Genomic DNA, 26,108 nt, shown 5'->3' on the forward strand with positions numbered 1-26,108 from the left:
TTTTCCAACACACTGTAGTGTCACGACCGAATATTCAACATATGTTGTGTCACAAGTAGATTTTAAGCACGATCAGTCAACGCATTTTGAGTAGACACACAAATACACACTCTAACTTAAAAGTAATACATGATACGTTTTTTTTGCGGTAGGAAGCTCTTATTTCCCACGCTCTTTAAAGTAACGGACCTACTTGTCACATGACCACGGAAGTCACATGATTCTAACTAGTTCCCTGTTTCTGTCAAGATGGCCTGTGCTGGTCGTGTGTTGCTGCTGAGTGGAGTGACACTGCTCTTCGTGTTTTCTGTCTGTGCTGTTGTACAAGGACAAGTCAAAGGCTTCCGGAGGTTCAGTCATGTGCAGCGCGCCCAGCGGGGAGCTGCGTCTGAGGAGCAGTGGTTCCTTCAGAAACTGGATCACTTCAACGGTGCAGACAGCAGGGAGTGGAAGCAGGTGAGTTCCCCACTGTGTTATGTGTGGGGACTGGGGGGCTTGTTTCTCAGAGGATCAGAGCAAGCTGGTGCTGGACGTGGTGTTAAATGAATAAGGAATGTAGCCATTGGAAGAGTTTCCTTCCTGTCATATAAGACCAGAACCTTCTTCACTCATTATGAAATCAGACATATTCACCCCAAGTGTCAGAAGGGGGCGTATCGCAGGTCGATCCTACCTCCTGCTGCTGTGGGGGTGCACTTGTTAGGATATCAAAATTTTAACTATAGTCCTTGCTGACAGAATTCTAAACAAATTAAGATATAAGTAGTTTTAGCTAGATATAAGGCCTTGGTACAAATGATTTAATTATAACATTTTCCTTCCTAGGGTTTAATCTACAAATTAAGAATGAATCTTTTACTTGTTCTCATACTTAACTTTTGATATTAAAGCATAATTTCCTTAGCTGCATTCGACATCAGACAGAGTTCCAGGAGCTGTCTGATAAGTTCTGGAGGTCGAACACAGTGACTCTGTTGTCTTAATTTTGTGACATTGTTTGGGTTTAGTTTGTTGCGAATGTTTACACAGTCAGGTTTGTTTTGATATAGCTGAAACATAATATTCTTTGCTTCGCTGGACAACAGTTTTGGCCCGTCGTGGCATCTGCTGAGTCAAGGCCTTAAATGAAGTAAACAGGTTGCCGAGCAACTATAGCACATTGGGATTGTCTCCCTGTTCACTTCCGTAGACCAAATGCCAGGAGGTTGAATTACGCCTGCGCGCTTCCGATGAGGAGGAACGAAGAACTACTGTTATAAAATTGACAGACGCCGGATGTTCGTGGCGCTCTGATACAACTAGTGTACTGGAAGCCCATTGCTTTGCTGTAACCTGTTCATTGTTTCCTAAATAAATACTTGATTGAGCAAACTGAGTTCGGCTCGTCTTCTCTTAAAGGATAAACGAACACGCTTCAACACACTCTGCACTGCTTGACTGTCTACTGCTATTAGACCACATCATGTACCTTCTATATATCTCACTGAAGTAGTTTTAAACTCATTTAACTGTGCATTGATCATTTTATTGAAATGCAATCTCACAGTTTCAGTTTTTATTTTGTTTACATATTTCTATTTTACATAGTTCTTTTTGTTTATATTGTAATCTTTACTTATTCCCTTTGGTATTTATATTTATTTATTTTTCTAATTTCACCATAGTGGGGATAAATCAAGTCTCATCTCATCTCATTTTAAATCACCTGGAGCCACATTTGTCACATGATTATCACGAAACTTCATCTCACCATCTGAGTAACTATCTCTCTCCCTCTTTTCCCCAGAGGTACTTTGTCAATGAAAACTTCTACAAGCCAGGTGGCCCAGTGTTTCTGATGATTGGTGGAGAGGGCCCGGCCAGTCCAGCATGGATGCAGCACGGAACCTGGCTCACCTACGCTGAGAAAGTGGGAGCGCTCTGCTTGATGCTGGAGCATCGCTTCTATGGAAAGAGTCACCCGACAGTGTATGTGTCACCTCCACTCGTGTTCTTGATCTATGTTTAGAGCAGTTGATTCAGTCTCTAGAGCTTTGACTCCTTTGCTGCTTTTGGGAAAGCGGCCATAATGTGTGTATTTGGGCTGTTTTAGACTTTAACTATAGTATATAGGGCTGAATGATATGGCCAAAAATTATACCTGGATAAATATGTTCATATTAGTCGATATTGATGTTAAGTTTATAGAGTGATTGTTGCTCCTGAGTAAAGGTTGTGGTTTGAAACCCTTCTTTTTGAGCAGAAAAGGAAAAACAATTGAGAGACAGCTAAACATTTTACAAATCTGAGTTAAATCAATTATATGTTATAACTCCTCACTGTACTTACCCAATGCATAAGGATTGTATTGATATAGTTAACTTTTGTTATATAATTGTAAATTGTTTGTGGAGCCTGACTGATTTTAGTTAGTTGTCAGTATCAGCCCTTATGGTTGCCAATATATATGACATTTTCTATATTTTGACCTCTGTTATATTTGGTTGCATTTATGTTATCTTATGAGTTATAGTTATTTATAATAACCCTTTATGGTGGAACTTTAAAATAGTTCCTCCATAAAAAGTTAAATCTGAAAAAAGGCCCTTGGAGCAACAAAAGGCCAAAAATGCATCAGGGGATCAGATTAATGTGCATCTGGAGTAGAGTAGCAGCTGCTGGGAAAGCTTTTGTACCACTAGATGGCAGAGCTGCTTTCAGATAAAGACAGTCCTGGTCATGGCTTTAATGAAATCCTCTCTAGACAGGATGATTGATCAAACTGCTCCTTCTCTCTCCATCCAGTGACCTCAGTACAGACAACCTGCGTTTCCTCAGCAGCCGTCAGGCTCTAGCTGACCTGGCTCACTTCCACACCAAGATAGCTGAGGACCGAGGCCTGACCAACAGGAAGTTGGTGGCATTTGGCGGGTCATACCCAGGTTCCCTCGCTGCTTGGTTCAGGCTGAAGTACCCACACCTCGTCCACGCCTCTGTGGCCACAAGTGCACCCGTTCTTGCTACTGTCAATTTCCCAGGTGTGAAAAGGCATTGCAAAACATAAAAACGCCAACAGATGTACACACACAATCTCTATTGATTTGTGTTATTCTTTTGTTTCTGTAATCAGCATTTTGTGCCAAATTCCTGACCAAAAAGTTGATTTAAGAAAGATCTTAAAGCTGGAAATAAACCAAAAATGGCACACTAAATATTTCTTGAAATAGTTAAACATTATGTTTCACTTGTAAATTCAGCTTTACATAAAGCACCAAACCACTGAACTATACAACAGTTAGCTTGAGCCCAAGACAGATCATAGATGAGAAAATTGTATTCTCTATCTGTGTCTGTCTTGTGTTTGGCTGAGCTCATTGTTTTTCCGCCGAAAGGCTAAAGGCAAGAATCAGGGGTCAGAGCAGCTTTGTACATGGAGCTGTGCCATTCCACCCACACACTCGTGGTACCTTCAAGACGCTATCACACACATTCTTTTAGACTTCATGAAGAAAGCTGAGATAAAACACACAGAGAGTTTTGTAACTAGTGTTCTGACGTCAGTTATCCTTTCCCCATTTGTTCCGAAGTAATTGTTTCCCAACACAACACTGCAGTCATATAGCAATGCTACCAGGAGGAGAGTGGCTTCTGTTCCAGTCATAAATATTCTTGTATGTTGTAATTTTGAATGTGTCCTCTGAGAGCCTGATTTAACAGTTTCATAACTGTGAAATCCACTCATCAGTTCACTTCCAGCCTCACAGAAACTATTTCCAAATACTGTTTCCAGCACTTGAATAGACCTCGGTTCAGATATTGTGTTGAAGATGAAAGTGTTGCTTTTTCAGCAACTCAAAATAGTCATCATTATTCAACTAAGGTTTTGTGTTTTACTGTGGTCTTTTACTAGCAGCCCAGGTTTAAGTGTCCTTTTCTCCCTCTGTCTTTATGTCTTCCCAGAATACTTGGAGGTCGTGTGGCGTTCGCTGGCCTCAGAAAACACAGAGTGCCCCAGACTGGTGAAAAAGGCTTCGGATACCCTTGCAGAACTGCTGAAGGATCCCAAGACCCACGACAACATCACTAAAGACTTCAAGTACATTACAGTTACACTCAGTGACCATTACTTCTCTGTCCTGTTATCTACTGCCACACTGAACCTAACAAATGCTGGATAGGTTAATTAGAAACCACATTTGAAGGTTTCTACACTTTGGTGTTTGTACAGAGTCAGTACAGGGGTTTAACAAGCCTTTATGTTAAGCTAATTTTACAGCAGAGACATGAGAGCAGTACTGATCCTCAAATAAAAAATGAATAAGTGTATCTCACAAAATTGAAAAATGTTCATCTGAAATCTTTTCGTTCTTAGATGGCTAAAAGGGCTGCATTTGAAACAAGACTTTCGTCAAGATCTATGAATTTTTCCCTTGGAAGTCAGGAAAATGTCAAAAAACGCTCAATGTCACAATGTGCTATATTTCCTATAATACGGAAATTGTTTTGGCTCTTTCCTGACCCGTACCTCATTCTTCCACCAAGTATCGCGATAATCCGTCCAGTATTTTTGCTTAAGTTTGCTTATAAACAAACAAACATACAAACCAACCAACCAACAAACAAACAGTCAGGGCTGAAACACACAACATCATCTAATGTGAGCAGACAGAGATTTATTCTGAGAACAGGTAGATTATACTGATTCATGGATCTATTGTTTGTGATTGGTTCAAACAACAGCTGAACTTCATACAGATTTAAATCAGTTAATGACAGACTATGTCTTATACCTGTTATAGCTATAGCAACTTATTTGAGTGAACCAGCCATTTAAAAAAGACTGCTGGCCTTGTTTGGTTATTTTTACATTTTCTCCTGCTGTTGTTACATTATTCTATTTTTAATCTTTAATTCACTCTTTGCTGCCCAGTGTTATTTGATATTTTAGGTTGTTATAGTGACTTGAAGGTCAGTCCACATGATGAGTAAGCAGGCTTGCATTTCTTTTTAGAATGGAGTGGTTAGTCTCATGGAACTACTTCTGTCACAGAGACAGACACACCAAACCTGTGTCAGTGCGTCTGCACCGGGCTTACCACACTGACAGGACATATTGTTATTTTTAATTTTTGCAGATAAAAAAGCCATGACATGCAGTGCTAATGCAGGCAAGAACACACAAAGGTCACAGAAGTGGTTTAGAGGCTTGTCCATCTTCCAAGCCACAATACCTCAGGAAATGCATTCCACGTTCACAATTTCGTCATGAGGGAAATATTGCTCTGACACTTAAACACAATTGAGTTGTCTCTAAATGTGACATCATCAGCATTTTGTTGCAAAGACCTTTCCACTCATGCATGTGTTAAGTTAAGTTCAACTGGAACTTTCATGGTGTTAACCGCTTCAGCAGATTTCCTTTGGATCACAGATTGCCTCACCTCTCGTCCATAGTGGTCCCTTCAATTCCAAATAACAGGCCTGAGAGATCAGGAAAAGTGAAAATATTCCAAGTTGCACTCTACAATAGCCATAGACCATATTCAACATTTACCTCTGACATCACGCTGAGGGTGCAAAGCCTAAATGTTTTTATGAACAGAATTGTAATTTACTGTTGTGATCCAGGTTTATACATCTTATAAACACAGATAATATGACAAACTGTTTTCAGTTCACTAATTCATAACTGATCAGCAACTGAAAAGACAATTGAGAGTTAAAATCTGGTGGGGCCATGTTTCAATTGGTTAAAAAACATATTTGATAGCTGTTGTCTAATGGAGGCTAATGAGCTAACATTAGTATTCAACCACTTCCTTGCTAATGATTTCTTATGTGATATGATAGGAAAGAGATTTTAATTCCAAAATATCATTTGCCCTTTGGGACACAATTATTTAAACCTGGAAGTTAAATCCATTGGACTCTAGCCTTTAATGCTTAATGCTAAAGAATAATCCAATGCTGAAGTGCTTGAAACAATTTTTATGTTCATATGTGTTTATAAACCTAGATCACATCACTACAATATTATTCTGACGATGTCAGAGGAAAATTACATATGAATATGATGTATAACATGCTCTAGTGTAACTTGGCTCCTATTTTAATCTTTGCCTCTTCTCTTGTCTTCCTCCTCCCTTCCTCTCCTTCTCTTCTCACCCTCTCCCAGCTTGTGTTCCAGACTGCAGATCCAGACAGAGATGGACTCTGCCTACTTCCTGGAAACACTGGCTGGCAACTTCATGGATGTGGTCCAGTACAATGCAGACAACAGGGGGTTTGAGGTGGGAGCGACACACTCGCCAAACATCATCAGTAAAACGTCGTAAAACCTGGATTTTTGGAGGCAGGGAGTAATCATTTTGGATTAAGGCTAACAGTAGGGGACATTGGTGCCAAAACTCTTTACATCTTTTGGTTTTATTTCATTACAACAGAATAGATTTATGGGAAAAACTGGAAAAACCTTCTAAATGCAAGTCATACCAGGGTTCCCACGGTACCTGGAAACCATGGAAAACATGGAATTTATCTTTTCATTTTCCAGGTTTGGAAAAGTCATGGAAACTGAGCAAAAGTGAACACTTACATGGAAATTGAAACAGTTGTCCTGGAAAATTTTATTGGATGATGTGTAAAATAAATGAAACTATTGAGCACATAATTAAGATGAGTTTATAGAAACCCTTTACATGTGAACAGCTTTACTGTAGATAGAAATGGATGATCCCATGTTGTAGAGCATGCTCTTAGCATCCTATCTGGTATATTGGATGTTGGAATTTGATGCAGGCAACCTGGTGATATGGACTTTAAAAGTATAGTTTCGGATTGTTAGACTTCGGGAATAATAGCCGAGAAACGTTACTCGCGATCTCAATAGAAGGGTCAAATACATGCATTTCCCTGCCAACACGGGAGCCTTGACATCTACAGTGAAACTTCTTAAGCAAGTTTATCCTCAAATGTAATTAGCTGTGTTTTAACTGTGTGGTAAACCTGGGTTTATCAACCTTAGTTAGTAAGCAGTGCAATCTTGCTAACTAGCTAGCTGCAACTTGCTAGCTAGCAGCTTACACTAGAATTGTTGAGGTAATTTTTACCTTGCTTTTAAAATACTAGAACTATGTTTGATCCTCATATGTATTTCACTCATTGACTTTTTCTAAAACCGTGTTATTCACCACATTAAGGGGAGTTTGTTTTGAATTTGGATTCATTAATGATGGTTAGCAAGCACATGCAGTGCAATCTTGCTAGCCAACATTCAGCTTGCTAACTAACTAGCTAGTGTGAAATACATTTTCACATTAGGCTGTGACTTTACTTCTATACTAGTTGACATGACCAGTCTAGTCTTGATAAATTTTGTAACATTCATTCTTATATCTACTTTTAGCTATTTTGTGATTTTTCGTTTTTTTTCTTAAAAAAGTGATACAAAAATGAAATAGGAGAGGAGTGGAAGAGAAAACATATATCAATCCCAGTGTTCAATTGTTGTTAATCTACAGCTTGTTGCATTATTTCATGCATTGATATTATCAATAAGACATAATCTCTAAGCATTTACAATGTAGACTTGACTGGCACATCTTTAAAATCAAGTAGCCTAACGCCAGGTTTACACCGGACGCTGAAGCGACGCGTAAGCGCTAATCCCTAGCACGCCGGCGCTTGGCTAGTCACACCGGACACTCTTCACTCCGCGGCGATCATCCTGCGATTCCTCTCCGTGATCACACATACAGCTGATATTTGTCATTAACTGCAACAGCGTCCCAGCATTTGTCCTTTTTAATGTTGTCTTTATACAACATGTGCCGAGGATCATACAGCTCACTGTACTACTTCTCCACTTCAATTATTAATTTAATGTCATCCATCTTCAAGAACTTCTTCTTGGTAAAATTGGTAAAATTAAAACTCCAGGACAACAGAAGGGGAATAAAAACTATGGGATGCATATTTGATCATTTATTTCATATAAAATATGTCATCAATATCGTTTAAAATCATTTTTCACTGTGTTTCCTGAGGCGATACGCTCGAGTCAAGCTAAAAATAGACGCAACGCCGAAACGATCGCTGCACGCCGCGAGGCAGCCTTGGCGCAGCGCGGCGCTTCAGCGTCCGGTGGGGCCGGCACTAAGGATTAACATGGGAGTGGATGGGAGCCAGCTGTTATTTGAGGCTTGGCGCTGCGCTTACGCGTCCTTCAGCGTCCCGTGTAAACCCGGCGTTAGTAGTCAGGTGTCCAAGGGGGTTGTGTGTGTGAGGGGAGGGGGGCGCGGAAAGCTTCAGGGGCCTACAGATCATCACTTAATATGGTACCTGGAATCAGGATGTAGCATGGAATTTTTTTTCAAGGCAAGCGTGGGAACCCTGCATACTAATGAAAATCCATTACATACAATTTTATTTGCTTGAAGGACAATTTTATCTTCTGCATATTTCCTGTGCCAGTGTACTGGTTGACGTTGATGGATCATAGGATCATCATCATGGCTCTGCACAGGTCTTTGATGAATGGGTCACAGTACATGATACATGTATAAGGTCTGAATGTGCTCATAAATGTACCTTTAAATTAACACCCAAGCCTGTGTGAGATTAGACGGCATGGAACAAATCCAGGTGAATAACCACATATATGTGACCGACATCTGACACAGGAACCATGTATTTTGATACGACATGATTGGTTGCGCATTGACTCCAAACAGAATAAAGGGAGTTTGTGGAGAGGCTTTGTAGATCGGGGGCTTGACCTAGTATCCTGTCTTGGTTGAGTGGAAGGCAGCTATGAGGTGTAGGAGGGTCAGTCCAAGCAGTATACTGAAATGTAATAAACCCTGCATTGTTCAACAGTAAGAGGCCCAGAGTTGCTGCCCTGTAAGGGGGTCTCCATGGTTGGTCCCAGGGCTGCCTGGTTGCTTAGAAGTGGAGCTCCTTAACCTACATGCATTATAGCTGGTGTGTGACCATGTGTGAGATGATATTGCTGGAAGGTGGGAAGTACCTGCGTGTTGTGACTTAGATCCAGATTGATCAACGCTGCTGATATTTGATATGTCAGACTCCTCTTGTGTTTTAGTTTCTGAGTAGTTTCTCTGTTGAAGTCCAGGGTCATGACAAAATTTGTGATTCGAAATTAAAGTGTGAAATGTGAAGATGTTGTATGATAATCAATTTAGCATAATTGGTTTCATTACTGATAAGCTCCGCCAAGGAGTTGGTTTTCTCTGGGATGGTTTGTTTGTCTGTTAGTTACCAGGATTACACTATAACTCCAGGACAGGTTACCACAAATCTTGGTGGAAGGATGTGGTATGAGTCAGGAAAGAACCCATTCAATTTTGGAGCAGAATGAATCAGGGACCAGATCCAGGAATATTCTTTCACTTTCTTTAACATTGTGAAATAGGGTGTTTTTCAACACTGTTGTTGATTTCTCAGAGAATAATTCAAGGATCTTGATGAAAAGAATCAGTAATGTTTAGGGGACTGATATTTAAGAGTGTGTGTAGTTCAAATACAAATCTGGATGTTGTCAATTTAAATGTAGGGGGACTGTCTGGCCTAGGGGAATAGAATTGCATAACCACATAAACTTTTCTACTTTGATAACATCAGGTCTGTGGCTTTGGCAATTCAAACTCTCTGTTGTCAGGTGGCAAAGCTACTTGCCTTGGAAAACATACATGGGAGGAAGCTGATTCATTAATTTCTTTGTTATAGGACTGGGCAATAAAATAATATCAGTAAGTATTGAAGTTTAATTTTTATATATATATAGCAATATAACGCAGACCCTATGTATCGATACATTGTTGTTCAACACAGTGAGGAGGTAGGCAGTTGGATAAATGTTGGATGGCTCATACAGTTGCTCAAATGTAGGTTCATTGTATTTTTATATGTGCAACACTTGAATATAAGCTAATTTTTCTTTTAGGAAACATATAAGTGACCTTGATCTTTAAAATCGAGTATTACTATCCATATTGTTAAAAACCAGTAATTGAAATATGTAGACATAAATTATATTGCCTAGCCCTATATTCTAAAATTTGAGGAAAATGTTAGAGTTTTATCCCATCGTGGTGAGATGCAGTACACGCAAAACTACTCTCTTCTTCCTTTCTTTGTATCTACCATACATATTTTTCTTTAATGGTGCCCTCTTTTTTCACTAGTTACCCCTGTCCCCCCCTCCTCCCCTTCTTTTTCATTCCATCCCCTCTCTGTGCCCCTGCTGCCTTGAGGAGACGCGAGTCAGGTTACCAATAAGCTGATGGGGAAAAAGTAACAAAAGACTCTTTGATCTTTCTGGTTTCCTGTTGCCCCAAGCGAAAGAAACGCTTATAAAAGAACTGAGAGGAGCGCTGGGCCACAGATTCCACAGCCATAGCACACTTACGCAGCCAACTGCTGCCCCTGTGATAGAAGGTACAGAGCAAACTTCCAGGTTTTATATATACCACTGAGGAATTTGGTTAATGGTGAGGAACTAGGTGTAACTCAATCAAAAGAGTCAGAGCAGTGGCTTCACAGCTGAGAGGTTATCAATGGGGAGCTTTATGAAATACAGGAGCACATTATGTAACGCTACATCCTGACAAACAAGCACTAACAGTTCCTTTTACACAGAAGAGGCAGAGAGATGCAGATTAGAGGTCATATACATTCGCACGTAGGATCTGTAACCACGGCCAATGTTTACTCCTCCTGCAATCAGCGCAGTAAAATGTACACTCACCGAACACTTAATTAGGTACACCTGTATGCCTGCTTATTCATGTAATAATAAATAATAAACTTTAATTGTATAGCACTTTTCACAAACGTGAATGTATACAAAATGCTTCACAGACATTAAAACAGAAAAAACATGGCAGTGAAATTACATATTTAAACATGTCAATGCAAGACAAAGGGTTAAATAAAGCAATACATCAAACAAAATTGAGAAATTAAAAGCCACTTTATAAAAATTGTTCCACAGCTGTGAAGCAGGGCCAGGTTGAAGAGTCAGAATTCGGCCACTTTGAGAGCAAAGGGAGGCCCCACCCAGTATTAGTATGGTGTTGCAAATAATTTGGAAAGGTAGAACCACAGGGCTGGAGACTAGAATGACACTCAGTAAAGCACATACCACCTCCAAGGCCCACCAGAGCTCTTATGAAACTACATTCAGATTTTTTTTTTCATCAAGATCCTTGAATTATTCTGTGAGAAATCAATGAAAATGTTGGGAAATGTTAAAAATGATAAATAAAATAAAAATCTTTAACATATCCACCATGGTGAAGGTACTTACTCAGAAGCAACATGGGGTGGAGGAGGTGGATTAGATTTCCCACGGCTTTGCAACAATTCCTTGAGCTCTAACTGTTCCCCTCCAGTATCAAGTTTTTAAACATGTTTACACGTCCCCCTTGTGCCTTTTAAAGTGAGAACATAAGTGAAACAAGAAAGTATTTCCACCTTTACATTGCAGTAAACAAATGACAGTCTGACAAAACAGCTAGAGGTTTTGACTTCCCAAACCTAAGAAACCAATCCTGTCAACTTGTGGTTGGGGCTATACAGCTGGAAAAGTTTTGTTGGTAGCTGACGGCTGTTAGAGCGGGACAAGCTGGTGATGCAATAGGAAGACCAGACCGTGCCATTTCGGTCTGACTGATGTGGTCTATGCAGCCGTTAGAGGATGCGGCTGCTGATTTGAGACACAGCTACAGTGGTAAAATGAAGAAGGCAGTTGAAGAGTTGCATTAAAGACATTTTAAGGCCACAAGGGGAATTTTCTCATGGCTAAAATTTTGAATATATATTTTGAGGAACAAATATAATTTTAGGAGATGTAATAAGTTACTGAGTGGGACTGTAAGAACTCCATATGGTCAGACAGTTGCTCACCAATGATCCATTCAAATGTCCAGTCCTTGCAGTTGAAGTAGTGGTTGAGTAAATGTACATTTTTAGTTTCCACCACTGCAGAGCTGTGACCTCCTATAATCAATTGGGACATACATTTTCACATCTTGTCAGCATAAATCAGGCCAATTCATATAATTTCACTTCCCCATTTATATGTATATATGGAATATTATTTGCTGCTCTATTTCTCATAGAGAAAACCATGGAGTCATAAACATATGTTACATAAAGAGACTGGAAGATCATCTAAAGCTGATTCAGTCTGATGTGCTGTATAGATCATTTATTTGCTGTGATTTTTTTATTTTGTCTAATTTTCTTCCGCCATTCTTTGAATGTACAGGGGGTGACAGGCACGAACATCACCATCAAGGTGCTGTGTGGTGTGATGGCTGACAGCTCATTGGGGGATCCATACGCCCGCTATGCTGCTGTGGCCAGCCTCATGATGGACACCTTCTCAATGAAGTGCCTGGATGCCAGCTACACGACCAACCTGAGAGACATGACCAACACATCCTGGGAGGGGCCGGCTGCAGGGGGAGGTGGGTGAGAGCATGTTGTGGAAGTTGGTGTATATTACAGTTTTAGTTGGTTCTATTTGAAACCCTCATAACTCCATGACTGCAGGATAAAAGCTAGTTTTGTCGAAATTATACATTTTTTGGTTCAAATTGTTTTCATTGAGCATGTTTTTTTTATTTTGATTCCTGTGACAGAAGTTAAATGTTATAATTAAAATGTTCCACTCTCAAGCCACGAAAAATACATGAGCAATCATCTGCTGTAGAGGCACCAGACATCACAGCCCCAGGAGACCAAAATAAAACTGCCACATGACAGGTTATGTGCTGAGTAAGAGAACAAACCCATACATTAACATCACTTTAGACCAGAACAAAACTCCTGAAATGACTTGAACACCTGAAAATAATGTTTTCTTCTCTTGCGGGAAGTTAAAATTCAGACTTTCGAGACCAAAGCTTGTTTCCATCAGTGTTTTGCGCAAAATTTTAGACTGGAAAGTGAGTAATAGATGGACTAATACTGGATACAATACTTTTTACTATCTCATTGAGGTCTTGGGTATTGAGTTAAAACTTTGCATGTTTAAACTAAAACGGGTTTTTAACTGTTGCAGCCTTGTGCCGGGTTGTGGTTCCCTTTTCCAGCTTTGGTTGCATGAGTGGGCGGACTGGAATGGGATCACTGGGATCAAAAAAACATCGGGGCATGTCTGCTTAGACTAAACTCACTACTCACCCTTATTTTTTGGCTTTTGGTTAAGGTTCTTCCTCTAATAATTGTGGCTGAAACCTGAGGTGAAAACCTTTTAGGAAGAAAAAATACATTTTTATTTGACTACTGTGTGTGTGTGTGGTTGTTATTGTTTTTAAAGCCCTGTGGGGACCTAAGCCTCAAATCACACCGGGACTTGAGGTCCTCAAAGGTCGAAGCTGCTTTTTCTTTTCAGGGTTAACACTTAGAATTAAGAATTTGGTTGTGATGTCAACATTGGCTGAATGTCAATGAGTGAGAGAGTCAAACGTGTGTATGTGCGTATGTGCGTATGTGTGCTGTCGAAATATTACTCACTTAGGGTGACTTACTCACTTAGGGTATTGGTCACTTAAGGGTGTCTTATGAGGACAAAGGTCAATCCCAGTAATGTAAATCATTACATATTAGTTTTAGTTTAGGTCAGGTTCAGGTTAGGCTGTTTGGCTGAGGCCATTTGTAACTATGGTTATGGTCAACAATGTAATGTCCTCTGAACTTGTATGAACGTGTGTGTGTGTTGTCAGGGAGACAGTGGGTCTACCAGACCTGCACTGAATTTGGATTCTACCAGAGCACTGATTCGCCCAATCAACCGTTCACTGGCTTCCCTCTTGCGTGAGTACACTAAACATCTATCTGAGTAGAATGATTTTTCCTATCTAACACCAGCCATTTTAAGTCTTTGCTTCCAATTACATGACATGTCGCATCTTCTGTGTTTACTGCTCCAGGTATCATGTGAAACAGTGTGCGGCCTACTACAATGTAAGTGCTGAGCAGCTGGCGGAGGCCGTGGCCCAGACCAACGAGTATTATGGCGGCTATGACATTCGCTCTAGCAGAATCGTTTTCCCCAACGGGTCCATTGACCCATGGCATGCCCTGGGAATCACAAAGGACATCACAGCCAACCTCCCTGCTGTTTTTATCAAAGGTGAGAGAAAGTAATCCACTAAGTTAAGAATTGTGTGTGACACAGTGTGTTTAATGCTATAACTTTAAGAGTACAGTGCATGACATGAGTGTGTGTCATACTATCCTTCCTTAATACATTCACTACTCCCTTTATAAAGTACACTTCATTGAATGCTCCATAGTTAACAGTAAAGTGATATTTTGGACCATTTGAAAACATCAACATTATGTGTCATCACTTGCAGTTTTTCACATGTTCATATGCATAAAATGGGACTTATTGTTTTATGGTACATAACAAATAAATGGGAGACTTCGAATAAAGTGTTATATAGTAAACATGTCAAATACATGTCTCCATTGAACATCATTCATCTTTCTGAATTTCTCTCTATCCAGGTCTGAAATATGTTGCAGGTTAATTGAAGATTTTATGTATATTGTGGTTGTTTCACATTGAATATTGCCAAGCTACACTTTCAAAGTAGAACAATGGCTCACTTGTTCAACACAATTTTATTAGGTGGATAATTGATCTCATAACTTTTAAGTATTATTAGTTTTACTGCTTTTTCCTGTCATATATCTATGATGCATGATTTTCTCTGTGATCCAGGAACAGCCCACTGTGCCAACATGTACCCTGCCAGTAGCGAGGATCTCCCTCAGCTGGATCTGGCCCGTGACCATGTCTCCTTACTCCTCCAGCAGTGGCTGAAGCAGTGACCAAACGAGCAAACTAATGATTCTTTTTACCAGGTTATTGACGTTGGAATGACACTGCGTATTTTGGTGCAGTATTAATGACTGCAGGATTGCTTAAGAAGGCACTTTACAGAAGTATCAGCAGGTACAAAGTTCAGGTATTTTTAAATGAATGAGCAGATGATTAAACATTTTTTTTATGACTCTGGGTTTTCAGTTTCATTCTGAGTTGATATGGTAAAGACGGAGGTAATGCATAGATTACAACCACTGGTTTCCAGGGCAGGGACTTCATGGAGATTAAACATTTGTATACACCAACTTAATCCTGGCCTTGTACTCCAGATTAGCATGTTTTCTGTTATTTAGTTTATTTACATAATTGTAGCAAACCCCAGCCAGTCAATGGTGGAGCTGACTGATGTTTCAAAAGTAGATTGATTTATGTTCTGCCGTCATCCTAATAATGAACAACATTTCTTTCAAACCATCTACTGTGAACACAGTAAGAGCTGGAAGTGAATGAATAACATTACATTAGCTCTTACATGCATGAACATTAACCAAACATCATGCTCCCCTACATGTGAACAGTCAAACACTTGAAAGGCTAGCAAACAAGCATTACACAATGTTTAGTGTATCTGTAGTACATTCACTTTGTGAGATTGCATTAGCAGGGCTGTATCTATGGCGATACATTTAAAAGCCTGTTCACAATAATTATAACTTTATTTATATAGCCCCTTTCAAAACAAAGTTATAATAAAAGTAAGATGCAGATGATGCAAGAAGATAATCCCCGAAAAATAAATGGCAGCAAAATAAAATACTTTAAATAGTTTTAACCATACCAATAGTAAAGAATACACCAAACAATCAAATTTTCCTGCCTGAGATCTGCAGGCAGGGAGGTCCACAGTGGAAGGGCCCGAATAGCAAAAGCACAAGACCACCTTTAGTGACAAGTCAGGATTTAGGAACAGTTGGTATATTGTGCTGTAGGATCTCAGGCAGTGAACAGACTCATAGGGGGTTCACAGATCTCAAACATAGGCAGGAGTCTGACCATTCAAGGCTTTAAAACAAGCAGAAAAATCTACTAAAACTCACAGGTATAAAGTGAAAGGCAGCAAGGATTAGTGTAATGTTGTCACTTCTCATCATATTGCATCTTCCTAAGAAGCTTTTGGAAAGATCTGCAGCTTTTAAGCAAAGATCATAAAGAACATTATATTTTCCTGAATAAATGTAGAGATGACCCTTACACCTCGATAACACACTGAAAGTAAAGCTCAAACATCAACAATACAAAACATTTCAACGCATAATTTGTCCAGCAGTGGCTTTAGTTCACAGGTTTAGAATAATGGGATATAAATCTGGTCTTTTCACCACAAGTTAAGTCTTGTTTGATGATAAAAGTGTGACCAACACTTTCTTGGCTGCTCAGCCTGTGCATGACGTTATCTCCTGCAAAATCCAGAGATGGCATCTTTGGCACAATGGGAACTTCTGGAGATTGTGTAATTTGGACTGCGTATCAGATCAAAATTTTCCCATCTTTTATCTTGCTGTAGGTGAAATAGTTTTAAAAGCAGAACCTGCAATAGAAAAATATGCGGCCTGGCATGATTAGAGGATGCAGCTGTGAGTTCATTCACTACCTTCTTAAGCCCTTAAGACACACACACGCACACAATGATCCTGTTTATTTTCACAACAGAGCCTTCTCTGCATCCCAGCTGGACATGCAAGATCCCCGTCCTGCCACAGACTACACATCTACAAAGATGTGCCCTGACCAGGGGCGGATCCAGAGGGGAGGTGGGGGGAGGCGCTGCACACAATAACAAAACTGACAGTATGTTGTAGAACCGTTTGAGGAGGACTCACTAATGACAAGGAATAATTCTGAAGTAGCTCCTGAACTACAAGAGCACAAAACATTCCAAAAATACATCTTTAGATCGGACACTGCACAAGTAAATTCAATGATGATGATTAGCTAAGAGGAAACAAGGAAGGACCTAAACGTGCACCTTACTGCAGGGGGAATTGTGCATAGATGTTGGACATGTGATTGGCCCATCTTTGTAAATTGTGGCTCCCTTAAAGCCCCTGATTTAGAAAGGTCCTAGAGCCAGCACTGGAGCTGACACTGAGCTCTCACCTATGAGGTTCAGCCCATAGAATACACATGTGGAGTATTTGTTATTATGACAGCCCACAATCCTGTCTTTGTTGACATTTAGGGTGGATTTAGCCATAATTTGCCCTCAGATTCTCATCAAATCCCTTGTAATTCAATCCCTCCAGCGGTTAATCCCCTCTTTGGCAGCAACAGGGACGTAACCCAGCCTCTTCCTCAGGTGTGTGTTTGTGTGTTGCCACTACAGCAGATAGAAAAGCAACAGGTGGTCCTTTAAGAATGGCTTCCTGTCAGGGGTGAGCAATACAAACACTTTTACAGAGAATAAGACCCAACGGCACAAAGATGAGCCAATATCATCGACCTGCAGAGCCAGAGAACCCCCGTCCCCCTCTGATTTAGATGGAGCCAGAGCCACTGAGAGAAGGAAACCGAGAATTAGTATTAACATCATGATACAAAAAATAAATACACCGGTGCTGTAAGAGTGAACAACTTTATGCAGCACTCTATTTCTCCACTCCTTTTCCATGGCTGTGTGCCCAAATGAAGATTAAACAGAAGCTATTTAAGTGTCCTTTAAAAGCACACACAAAATCAGTATAGTTAATAAAATAGTTTAAAAAAAACTAAATACATATATATATATAGTCTTTATAGATTATATATTATTTTATATATTTTTAGCTCTAAAAATATATAAAGCTCTAAATATGCAAAATTAACCTAATAATAATAAAGCATCATGTGAAATTGTTACATTTTAAAAGTTGGGAGCTGTATTTCAGTCCATGAAGCTTTTATTTTGAGAGTACACCGGAAGCTCTCCTCCTCTGACAGTGACGGAGATGCTCCGGCTTTGAAGGCGGAGTTGGGCGTAATAAAGTCCTCTGAGAACAAGCGGGGGAACCAGTGTTCGAGTCCCATTCACCGGAATAAAGAGTCGCTTTTTATTCCCATCTACACCGCGGACAGACCTGAGTGTGCGTGCGGGACGGAAGTGGACATCGGACGGATCAGCTCTCATCTCACCTGCGGGATAAGTGGAACTAACGTCACGTGCAGCTCGGTAGGACCGTCGCTGTTTTTTTAATCAACTGTCCCCGCAACTAAAGATGTTCCAGGTTCTAACGTGTAATGTAGCCTAGCAACAGCTAGCTGCACATTAGTGTGCACTGTAGCGCAAAAGTCAAATTCCTGTGATTATATGGACAATGTGCTTCTTTTCTGTCAGGTAGTTCCTGTTTGACTCTTTAAATCAACTATAGATATTCAACGTAAACCTGCAGCAGAGGAGAAGTAGACGTTCTGCGGTTGAATGTGACAAACTGCGCCTCTCACCTGCGTGCTGCATTATGTGACCGCTCACAGAGACATGCAGTAGTCAGACAAACATGACTGAGCAGGAGCCCCTTACACAACCTAATATATGATTAAATGTGTGTATTTGTATTCACACCCACACACACGCACGCACACGCACACAGTCGTGACGCCACGTCTTGACACAGTGGACTCTTTATGTTTCCATGATTTCAGAGGACATTACTTTAAGTTGCATTGATTTCCTGGACACCTACTTACTTATTAACCTTTGTTACTTTTCGCCTTATCCTTAACCTAACTGTAACCCTGACCATAAAATATGTCTTCACGTTAAAATGTAATGATTTGCTATTTGGGAACAATAATACCACTGTGTCAACAGGCTTAGAGTCCCCCAACACGAGTAATACCTGCCACACACACACACACACACACACACACAATGCTCCTGTAACTGCATTCATCCTGCTTCAGTGAGTGTGTGGGGGGGCAGGCAGTCTGAATAATTTTGCCTTAAACGGTCCAGAAGATTTATTTTAGTCTGAAATGAATGTGTAAGAAGTGGAAAGTTCCAGTGGCCTGGTTCCGGTGAGAATGTAATCCTTAGACAGAATGAGTAAGAGTTAGTCAGACCCTTCGGTTCTGGTGAACAGGTTGTGTTGTGTCGTTAAGGACGAGCTAAGGTGCCTGTGATTATTGTGCTGAACCTTGGTGAGTCACATGAAGGGACAGTCTGCAGCTGTTCTGGAAGTGCTTTTTAAACAATGCCGCCTACTTTATGTGACCTCTGTCTCCTGTCGCTCCCCATGTGGGCTAGGTAACCACAGGAGCAAGTCCAGACCAAATACTTCCTGTCTGAAAATGATTTTTGCCCACTCTGTCTGTTTAATCCCAGGTTCTGTATCAGTCAAAATGAAGCACCTCCCCCTGTTTTGCCTGTGTGTGCTGGTGCTGCTGCTCGGCCTTGAGGCCGCACTGCCCCCGACTCCCTCGTATGGGGAACGGGGCTCAGATCTTGGCATACAGGTGTTTCAGCAAGTGGTGCGCTCAAAGCCCCAGGAGAATGTAGTGTTTTCACCCCATGGAGTGGCCTCCATCCTAGGCATGCTGCTGACTGGAGCCCACGGAGAGACCCGCAAGCAGATCATTAGTGGTCTGCGCTACAAAAAAAATGGTAAGGACTATTCCTGACTGTAGAGATTAACATAAAGATACTGCTGATGAACCCTAGTAATCCTTCTGCAATAAAAGGCGGTTTATTATCTCTTTACATTAATATATGATTGAGAAATAATTTATTAAATCTGCACAGGTCCTTATAAGATGTTGAGGAAACTGCACAAGACCCTGACAGCAAAGTCCAACCAGGATGCTGTGCTGATCGCAAATGGCATCTTTAGCCAGGAGGGTTTCCCCATGGAGGATTCCTTTGTAGCCACCAACAAGGGCAACTTCCAAAGTGAGAGCAGGAGCTTGAACTTCAGCAACCGCGAGGGGGCAGCCAATGAAATCAATGGCTGGGTCAACAATAAGACCAAAGGTAGGAGACATGGATTGATAGCAGCTGCATGCACACGACAAAATATTCTCAAAAAGCCCCTAAAATTGCATATATGAGTGCCATACTGTATATGGGCTTGTATTCTGAAAAGCGGCAGATTTGTCAGAAAAAACGTCAGTTTCCCATCAGTTATGCATGTTATCCATCGATACATGCGTTCGGTGAGAACATAACGAAAACCTAGGGAGACATTATCACAAATGTATGTGTCAAATCATTTCAGATTTGTTGGAGTGGCCACAGATTTAACAGTTCCTGCGGCCAGGCTTTGTAAGTCTTATTGACCGATAAGGAGATAGGGTGCGTCACATGCAAAGACAAACTGGCATTCAAACTACAACTGAACTCTCTTTTTCACAAAAAGCAGTATTAACCCATCACTTTGTATTAATGTGTTCAGGTGTGTCATGATTGATTCTGCATTATTATTTTCTGATCTTTACTGAATAGAAAATTAAAGAGATGTTAGACTAATTCAAGCCTGTGTTGATGGAATGTTGCCTCCGTGTTTCATCTTCACTCAGGTCACATCTCCAGCCTGATCAAACCAGACATGCTGGACTCGGCACTGACCCGTGTGGTCGTTGTCAACTCAATCTACTTTAAAGGCTTATGGAAGTCCCGCTTCCAGCCGATGAACACTAAGATGAAGCCCTTCAAGGCGGGCGATGGGAACGTGCTTTCAGTCCCAATGATGTCGCAGCTGTCTGTCTTCAACATAGGTAAGTGGTGATGTGTGAGAGGTTTCCACTGATGGTGCTTTGTCTGTGGTTGTTTTCACCCATTTGTGTTTGCTTGATTCTTAGTAAACTAATACTACGAAACAGATTTACATGCAACTTATTGGAAGGATGTGTCAGAAGATTTTGGTGTGGATCCAGTAAATTTTTTTTCACAATTTCACTGATTTCCCTAATTCATGGAACTTGGTGTTATGATAAGGTATAAGTGTGTGAAATTTAGGATCAAATTTGGTGTAAAACTCCTCCATTCGGACCAAATTAAATGATTAGCTGGCCTACATGTCTTTTACCAACTGATCTTGGTGCCTGCATGCACCCTGTGTGTGTGCTGTCACTGCACAGGACTGAAGTCTTCAGCTGGGGAGACGGGAGATGGGAGGGGGTGGGATGTATCGGTTGTGATCCATTTTTCCAAGAATACCAACCCTAGATTTAACATTTTAAGATGATTTAAAATAAACTGACCATGGAAGGTTGTCAAGTAATGAGAGGCAGTCGAAGCAGCTAACTGTTCTGCATCCTTATTGCCTGCTTGGTGTTGGTCAAAAACTCCACAGGATACCTGAAACTCAACACAAAGTTACTGTGGGTAATTCCTGTTTGTCTGAGCTGTCTTGACCGAAGTTTGAGACACTGTAGATGTTTACGATTAAAAACGGTTGATTTTAGTTGGTTTGTTTTGATATTGGAGTCTAAGATATTTCCAATTAGAATAGTTGTGTTAGGTTGTTAGGACATACAGGTCTCGACATGACACATCCGTAGCATAGTAGTTATCCCTGTGTAAAATGAAACGGTATTCCAGTCAGATGTCTATATTTAGAGGTGTGTTAGCATGGTGAGTGCTGTGAGTACAGGGCTGGAGTTAGACTGAGGTCATGCTCAGCTGTGAGGCACAGATTTCTCTGATGTAACCTGAAGTGTTTGTTGACTGTTGTGTGGAAAGTCTGTGAACTGTTGCTTTGATTTTTGTCCCCAAAATGTTGTAGTTACTTAATTAAGAGAAGAAAACATTAAGTTTGGCCTCAACTTTGGTTTAACAGGCCGTATGTGTGGTTTTAATAAACTTGTGTTTTATGAATATAATGGGATTAACATGTTTTCTGCTTCAATGTGCTGTGATTTATTTGAATGACCATACAACGTCTAGTCATGAGCGTCTGCAAACACAGTGCAATTGATTCTTGTGGTGTGAGAGTTACTGCTGTGACTTCATGTCTTTTTTTTATACAGCTGTTTAACTGCACATATCTTATTTTTATTTTGGAGCTAACTGCCTTGTCTGCTTGTCTACTCCCACAAACCAGCTGATAGAAGGCAGTGTTGTTCCAGACAGTGTTTTGCATTTGATTTAACGAGCATTTGCATCCTGCCAGGTCTTTTCTGAGGAAGAATCTGTTTGTCCTCAGGAAATGGTGCATTTTCCGCTCCTATTAAGTTTAGACTAAATAAAAGCACTGAGCAGTGACAACAGCTGTGGTCCGAGGGACAACAGAAAACATAATCAACAACAGAAACACAACCAGGTTTTATTTTATTTGTCCTGCATCACAATCAAACTGAGAAATGGGTTATGTTATCCCAAACGGAGAAGAGAGGACACTTCTTAATGCATGTTTTTTTAAATTACTTGTAAGTCAAGGCAGGAGGTTTCTAAAGAGTAAACATTTTTAATCAGATTGATCAAAAATAAACCTTGGATCATGTCAGTCAAAGGTTCAACAAATACAGAAACAAATGTATGTTTATTGATCTTTGATGATCATCATCACAATGCCACTTTGAGATGGTTTGCACCACAAACTCAAGCACATCACTAGTGGTTGGACTGACCGATTTGTTGTGCCTTATTTTCATTCTATTTACCTGTGTTTATTCTGTACTTGAGCTGCTGTAATGCCCATAGACTGTGTATATATATAAGGGTTAGGTAATACCCAAATTCCCTCATTAGAATCAATCAAGGATTATTTTATGTGTGTGTGTGTATGTATGTATGTGTATTTATATAAATATATATATATATATATATATATCTGTGTGTGTGTGTGTGTGTGTGTAAATAGATGGTAATTTTATAAGTAATTCTCATTTTCCTCATTAACCTATCTACATACCTACCTTCTCTCTTCTGCTAAGGCTTGGCCACCACCCCACACGGGCTGAAGTATAAGATCATCGAGCTCCCCTACCATGGCAACACCATCAGCATGATGATTGCCCTGCCCTCTGATGAGGACACAGCTCTGTCCCGCATCATCCCACACATCAGCACAGCCACAGTGCAGGGCTGGAGCAAACTGATGCACATGAGGAAGGTCCACCTGGCCATCCCCAAGTAAGACACGCACACACAGAAGTTGGTCTCAAAAAGTACTTGCCTGAATGCGACAGACATTAAAAACGTTGTGTGTGCATGTTTGTTTTTATGTCTGCAGGTTTACTGCTGATGCGGAGGTAGATTTGGAAGCTCCACTTGCAGCACTGGGAATAAGAGACATGTTCAGTCAGGACAGAGCTGACTTCAGTCACATAAGTGAGTGGAAGTTATAGTCCTATCCAAACGTACTGTAATGCTTCCACAGCAACATTTTGAAGAAGAGCAAGGCCTTAAACTATTACATATGGTTGTTGTCTGTTTACTGCTAAGTGCCAGTAAGAGGCATGAATGGTTGCTTACTGATGAGTAGGAATAATTTCAAAACTGAATGAAGTGCTGTAGTGCCATCTTGTGGTGTATTCATTATAACAGTGAAGTATTGTTTTACCTCAACAAAGGCACCACAGTGGCAGAAGATGTCAGTAAAGCACAGGTCTGTCTGTGCAGGCCCACGTAGCCCTGAGAAGAGTGTTAATTGTGGGCTAATTGTGTACAAATACTTGATTGATTGTTGGTATATTAATTCTCTAAAAATGATTCCATGTTTTGAATATTGACAGCCCTGGATGATTAAAATCAGATTATCAATTAAAGGCAGTGGTCTTACTGCATATCCATAAACACATTCTATTGTCTAGAACTATAATTAACAGCAAGTGTTTTCACAGGCACTGAGCGTTTGCACGTATCCAAAGCACTTCAGAAAGCGAAAATTGTGGTGAATGAAGACGGAACCAAAGCAGCCGCTGCCACTGGTGAGTGTTTGCTAAGGGTGTCATGTGTCATTTCATGGGAATGTTCTAGAAAACAGTTTTACTACCAGTATTTAGTACATTCATAACCATAGCTAAACTTGTTTGGTCTGGGCCGTCAGACTTTTCAGTTTAGCAAAACCCAAAATAACAGATGTGAAAAGTGCCTCTGACTCAATATCTGCACTCCAAGACACCAATGGGGTCAGATGTCACAAATCCACGGAAATAAATAGCATTATAAAGGCTTTTACTAGAGACTATATTTGTAAGATGATCATACCTCAGAGGAGACCAGGAAAATATTACTCTGCACTGCAGGGTAATCTTGCATATTAATGCTTAATCTTGCCAAAATCTCTCTAATTTTGAAAAATAGCATACCCCCAGATTTGTGTGGCTCCCATGTCCTTTCAGCAGCTAATAATAATATACTTTTTAACTTGTATAGCCTGGACACACCCACCTACAGTGTGGCAGGAAAATGGATCCATGAGCAGAAGGACTTAAATTATGTAATATCCCTTTTCTATTCACATTACTCACACCATGATTGGCAGGGGCTGTCCATCTGGTACAACCAACCTTCACTTGCAATACGCTTGCATAGATTCAATATAAAATATTACGTAAGCTCCACATAGCCCCTATTACCCTCCACAAAATACTGCATCTCCCACCATCTCTCCCATTTGCCATAGGTGTAGAACGGATCATGGGAATCATTTCCACTACTTCTGGGGGTGCAATCAGATTACTAGATACTGGAATCAAATAGCTTGAGAACTGATTTTATATTTAACACTGTGAGCCTTTTTGTCCTGAAAATAATAAAAATACGTTGGGGGATGGGGGGGGGGCACAGCTGTCCAGACCATGTAGGCGATAAAGGACGTCTCTGTGATACAAAATTCTTTAGCTCACTCACTAAATTTCAATGTGAAACAGAAACTAACAGGATCAAATGCAAACAATGTAATAAAGACATTTATCATGGTCCGGTGTTTCATGTGTGAACACGCCTTTGAGCTGTCTTAGTCTCTGACATGTGTTTTTCTTTTTCTGTTTAGCGGCCATTTTGCTGGCTCGGTCCTCTCCACCCTGGGTGATGGTGGACAGACCTTTCCTCTTCCTCATCAGACACAACCCAACAGGTACAATCTACTGTTTACATTTGTGTTTACTCACATGCACGTTTGTGCAGCTATAGGAGTAATATACACTATCTTGGCTCAGTAAAACTATGTACCCAAAGGAAACCAGAACAATAGCTGCTGCTCACTGGAGGATTTTCTATTATTTAGGCACCTAAATTTCAGTTTTAAACAAAAGTACACAACAAATGGTTGGTGATGCGCACTGGTCTGCTCAAACGGATTCTGTTGATCAATTGATGTCCCTTTTTATACTGCACAAGTCTCCATTATTTCTAATCTTCGTGGGAGGAAATTGGATTTTGTCTGTAAACCCCTCACGCACAGGGTCATTTGGCCAGATATTCTGTTCAGATCAGCATCAAATCAGCAACTCCTCTGCTAACATTGGGAGGCAGGTTTCTTGAGCTGAGACTTTTGGTCGCCCCAAAGACTTTTACTTGAATGTCATTTGTTTTGTTCATGGATAGCTGTGTTTGAATATAGTTTACGCTTCACTGTGGATTTAAAAGGTTTTTGTGCTTTACTATGTTGAATTCTCCATGTCTCTACCCGCAGGTACCATTCTCTTTATGGGCCAGATCAACCAGCCTCGAGCCTAGCCATCACTGGACAGCCCCTGGTAGTGTCATAGCAAGCACAAGAAAAATACTTCTACACTGCCAAGCATACACACACACACACACACACACACACACACACACACACACACACACACACACACACACACACACACACACACACTTTTTGCTGTAGACTTTATGTACAGTGTGGACATATGTTATTTGTTATAAATGTTGCTTTATGTTCCAATTTTCCATAATGCATAACATGCTTTATACCATGTTTGCCGACTAAGTTTTCTAAAAGTTTTAATTTTTTATACTTTTTATTTTGACTATTACATTTTTAATAGACTTTGAATGTCCCTTGTGTATTTTCTCAACTACCTTTTTTTTCATTTCATCACTTTCAGTTTAGAAGCTTTCCATCTGAAGTCACTCGAGGTCACTATAAGTTACACTTTTGGTTACCTTGAACACTTCACATTCGGCTACTTTAATATGATTCTTTCCTTCACTGAGGAAGTCTTCTGTTATCATACCTGCTTCATATTTGAGAAAATAAATACAGATATTTAAAACACCAATGGTTTTTCTTCACTTGTGTGCAGTAATATTATTCCTCAGAGGGAATGTTTGTATTCATGT

At 40.3% G+C, this 26,108-nt stretch overlaps 2 protein-coding genes across 2 annotated transcripts; both read left to right on the forward strand.

Annotated features, from left to right (window-relative positions):
* The first annotated feature begins 240 nt into the window (after window positions 1-240).
* Window positions 241-15,032, forward strand: prss16 (serine protease 16). Its single transcript, XM_061073409.1, has 9 exons — window positions 241-456; window positions 1,787-1,968; window positions 2,785-3,017; window positions 3,940-4,075; window positions 6,155-6,269; window positions 12,272-12,473; window positions 13,734-13,824; window positions 13,941-14,143; window positions 14,741-15,032. The coding sequence occupies exons 1-9, from the start codon at window positions 250-252 to the stop codon at window positions 14,848-14,850; spliced, it is 1,479 nt and encodes a 492-aa protein (XP_060929392.1). The 5' UTR covers window positions 241-249; the 3' UTR covers window positions 14,851-15,032.
* Window positions 15,033-17,831: 2,799 nt separating this feature from the next.
* On the forward strand, window positions 17,832-25,583 carry serpine2 (serpin peptidase inhibitor, clade E (nexin, plasminogen activator inhibitor type 1), member 2). Its single transcript, XM_061073157.1, has 9 exons — window positions 17,832-18,050; window positions 19,203-19,481; window positions 19,620-19,847; window positions 20,393-20,590; window positions 22,751-22,949; window positions 23,050-23,147; window positions 23,660-23,746; window positions 24,814-24,897; window positions 25,456-25,583. Exons 2-9 carry the CDS (start codon window positions 19,220-19,222, stop codon window positions 25,497-25,499), a joined length of 1,200 nt encoding a protein of 399 aa, XP_060929140.1. The 5' UTR covers window positions 17,832-18,050; window positions 19,203-19,219; the 3' UTR covers window positions 25,500-25,583.
* The last annotated feature ends 525 nt before the right edge of the window (window positions 25,584-26,108 follow it).

This window comes from Limanda limanda, chromosome 6 (assembly GCF_963576545.1).
Source record: "Limanda limanda chromosome 6, fLimLim1.1, whole genome shotgun sequence".
Taxonomy (NCBI): Eukaryota; Metazoa; Chordata; class Actinopteri; order Pleuronectiformes; family Pleuronectidae; genus Limanda; species Limanda limanda.

Coding starts and splice junctions, on each gene's coding strand:
- prss16 (XM_061073409.1), top strand. CDS start 250: ATGGCCTGTGCTGGTCGTGTGTTGCTGCTGAGTGGAGTGACACTGCTC. Junction 6,270..12,271: donor CAGACAACAGGGGGTTTGAG/GTGGGAGCGACA, acceptor TTGAATGTACAG/GGGGTGACAGGCACGAACAT. Junction 13,825..13,940: donor TTCACTGGCTTCCCTCTTGC/GTGAGTACACTA, acceptor TTACTGCTCCAG/GTATCATGTGAAACAGTGTG.
- serpine2 (XM_061073157.1), top strand. CDS start 19,220: ATGAAGCACCTCCCCCTGTTTTGCCTGTGTGTGCTGGTGCTGCTGCTC. Junction 19,848..20,392: donor GGTCAACAATAAGACCAAAG/GTAGGAGACATG, acceptor ATCTTCACTCAG/GTCACATCTCCAGCCTGATC. Junction 22,950..23,049: donor GTCCACCTGGCCATCCCCAA/GTAAGACACGCA, acceptor TTATGTCTGCAG/GTTTACTGCTGATGCGGAGG.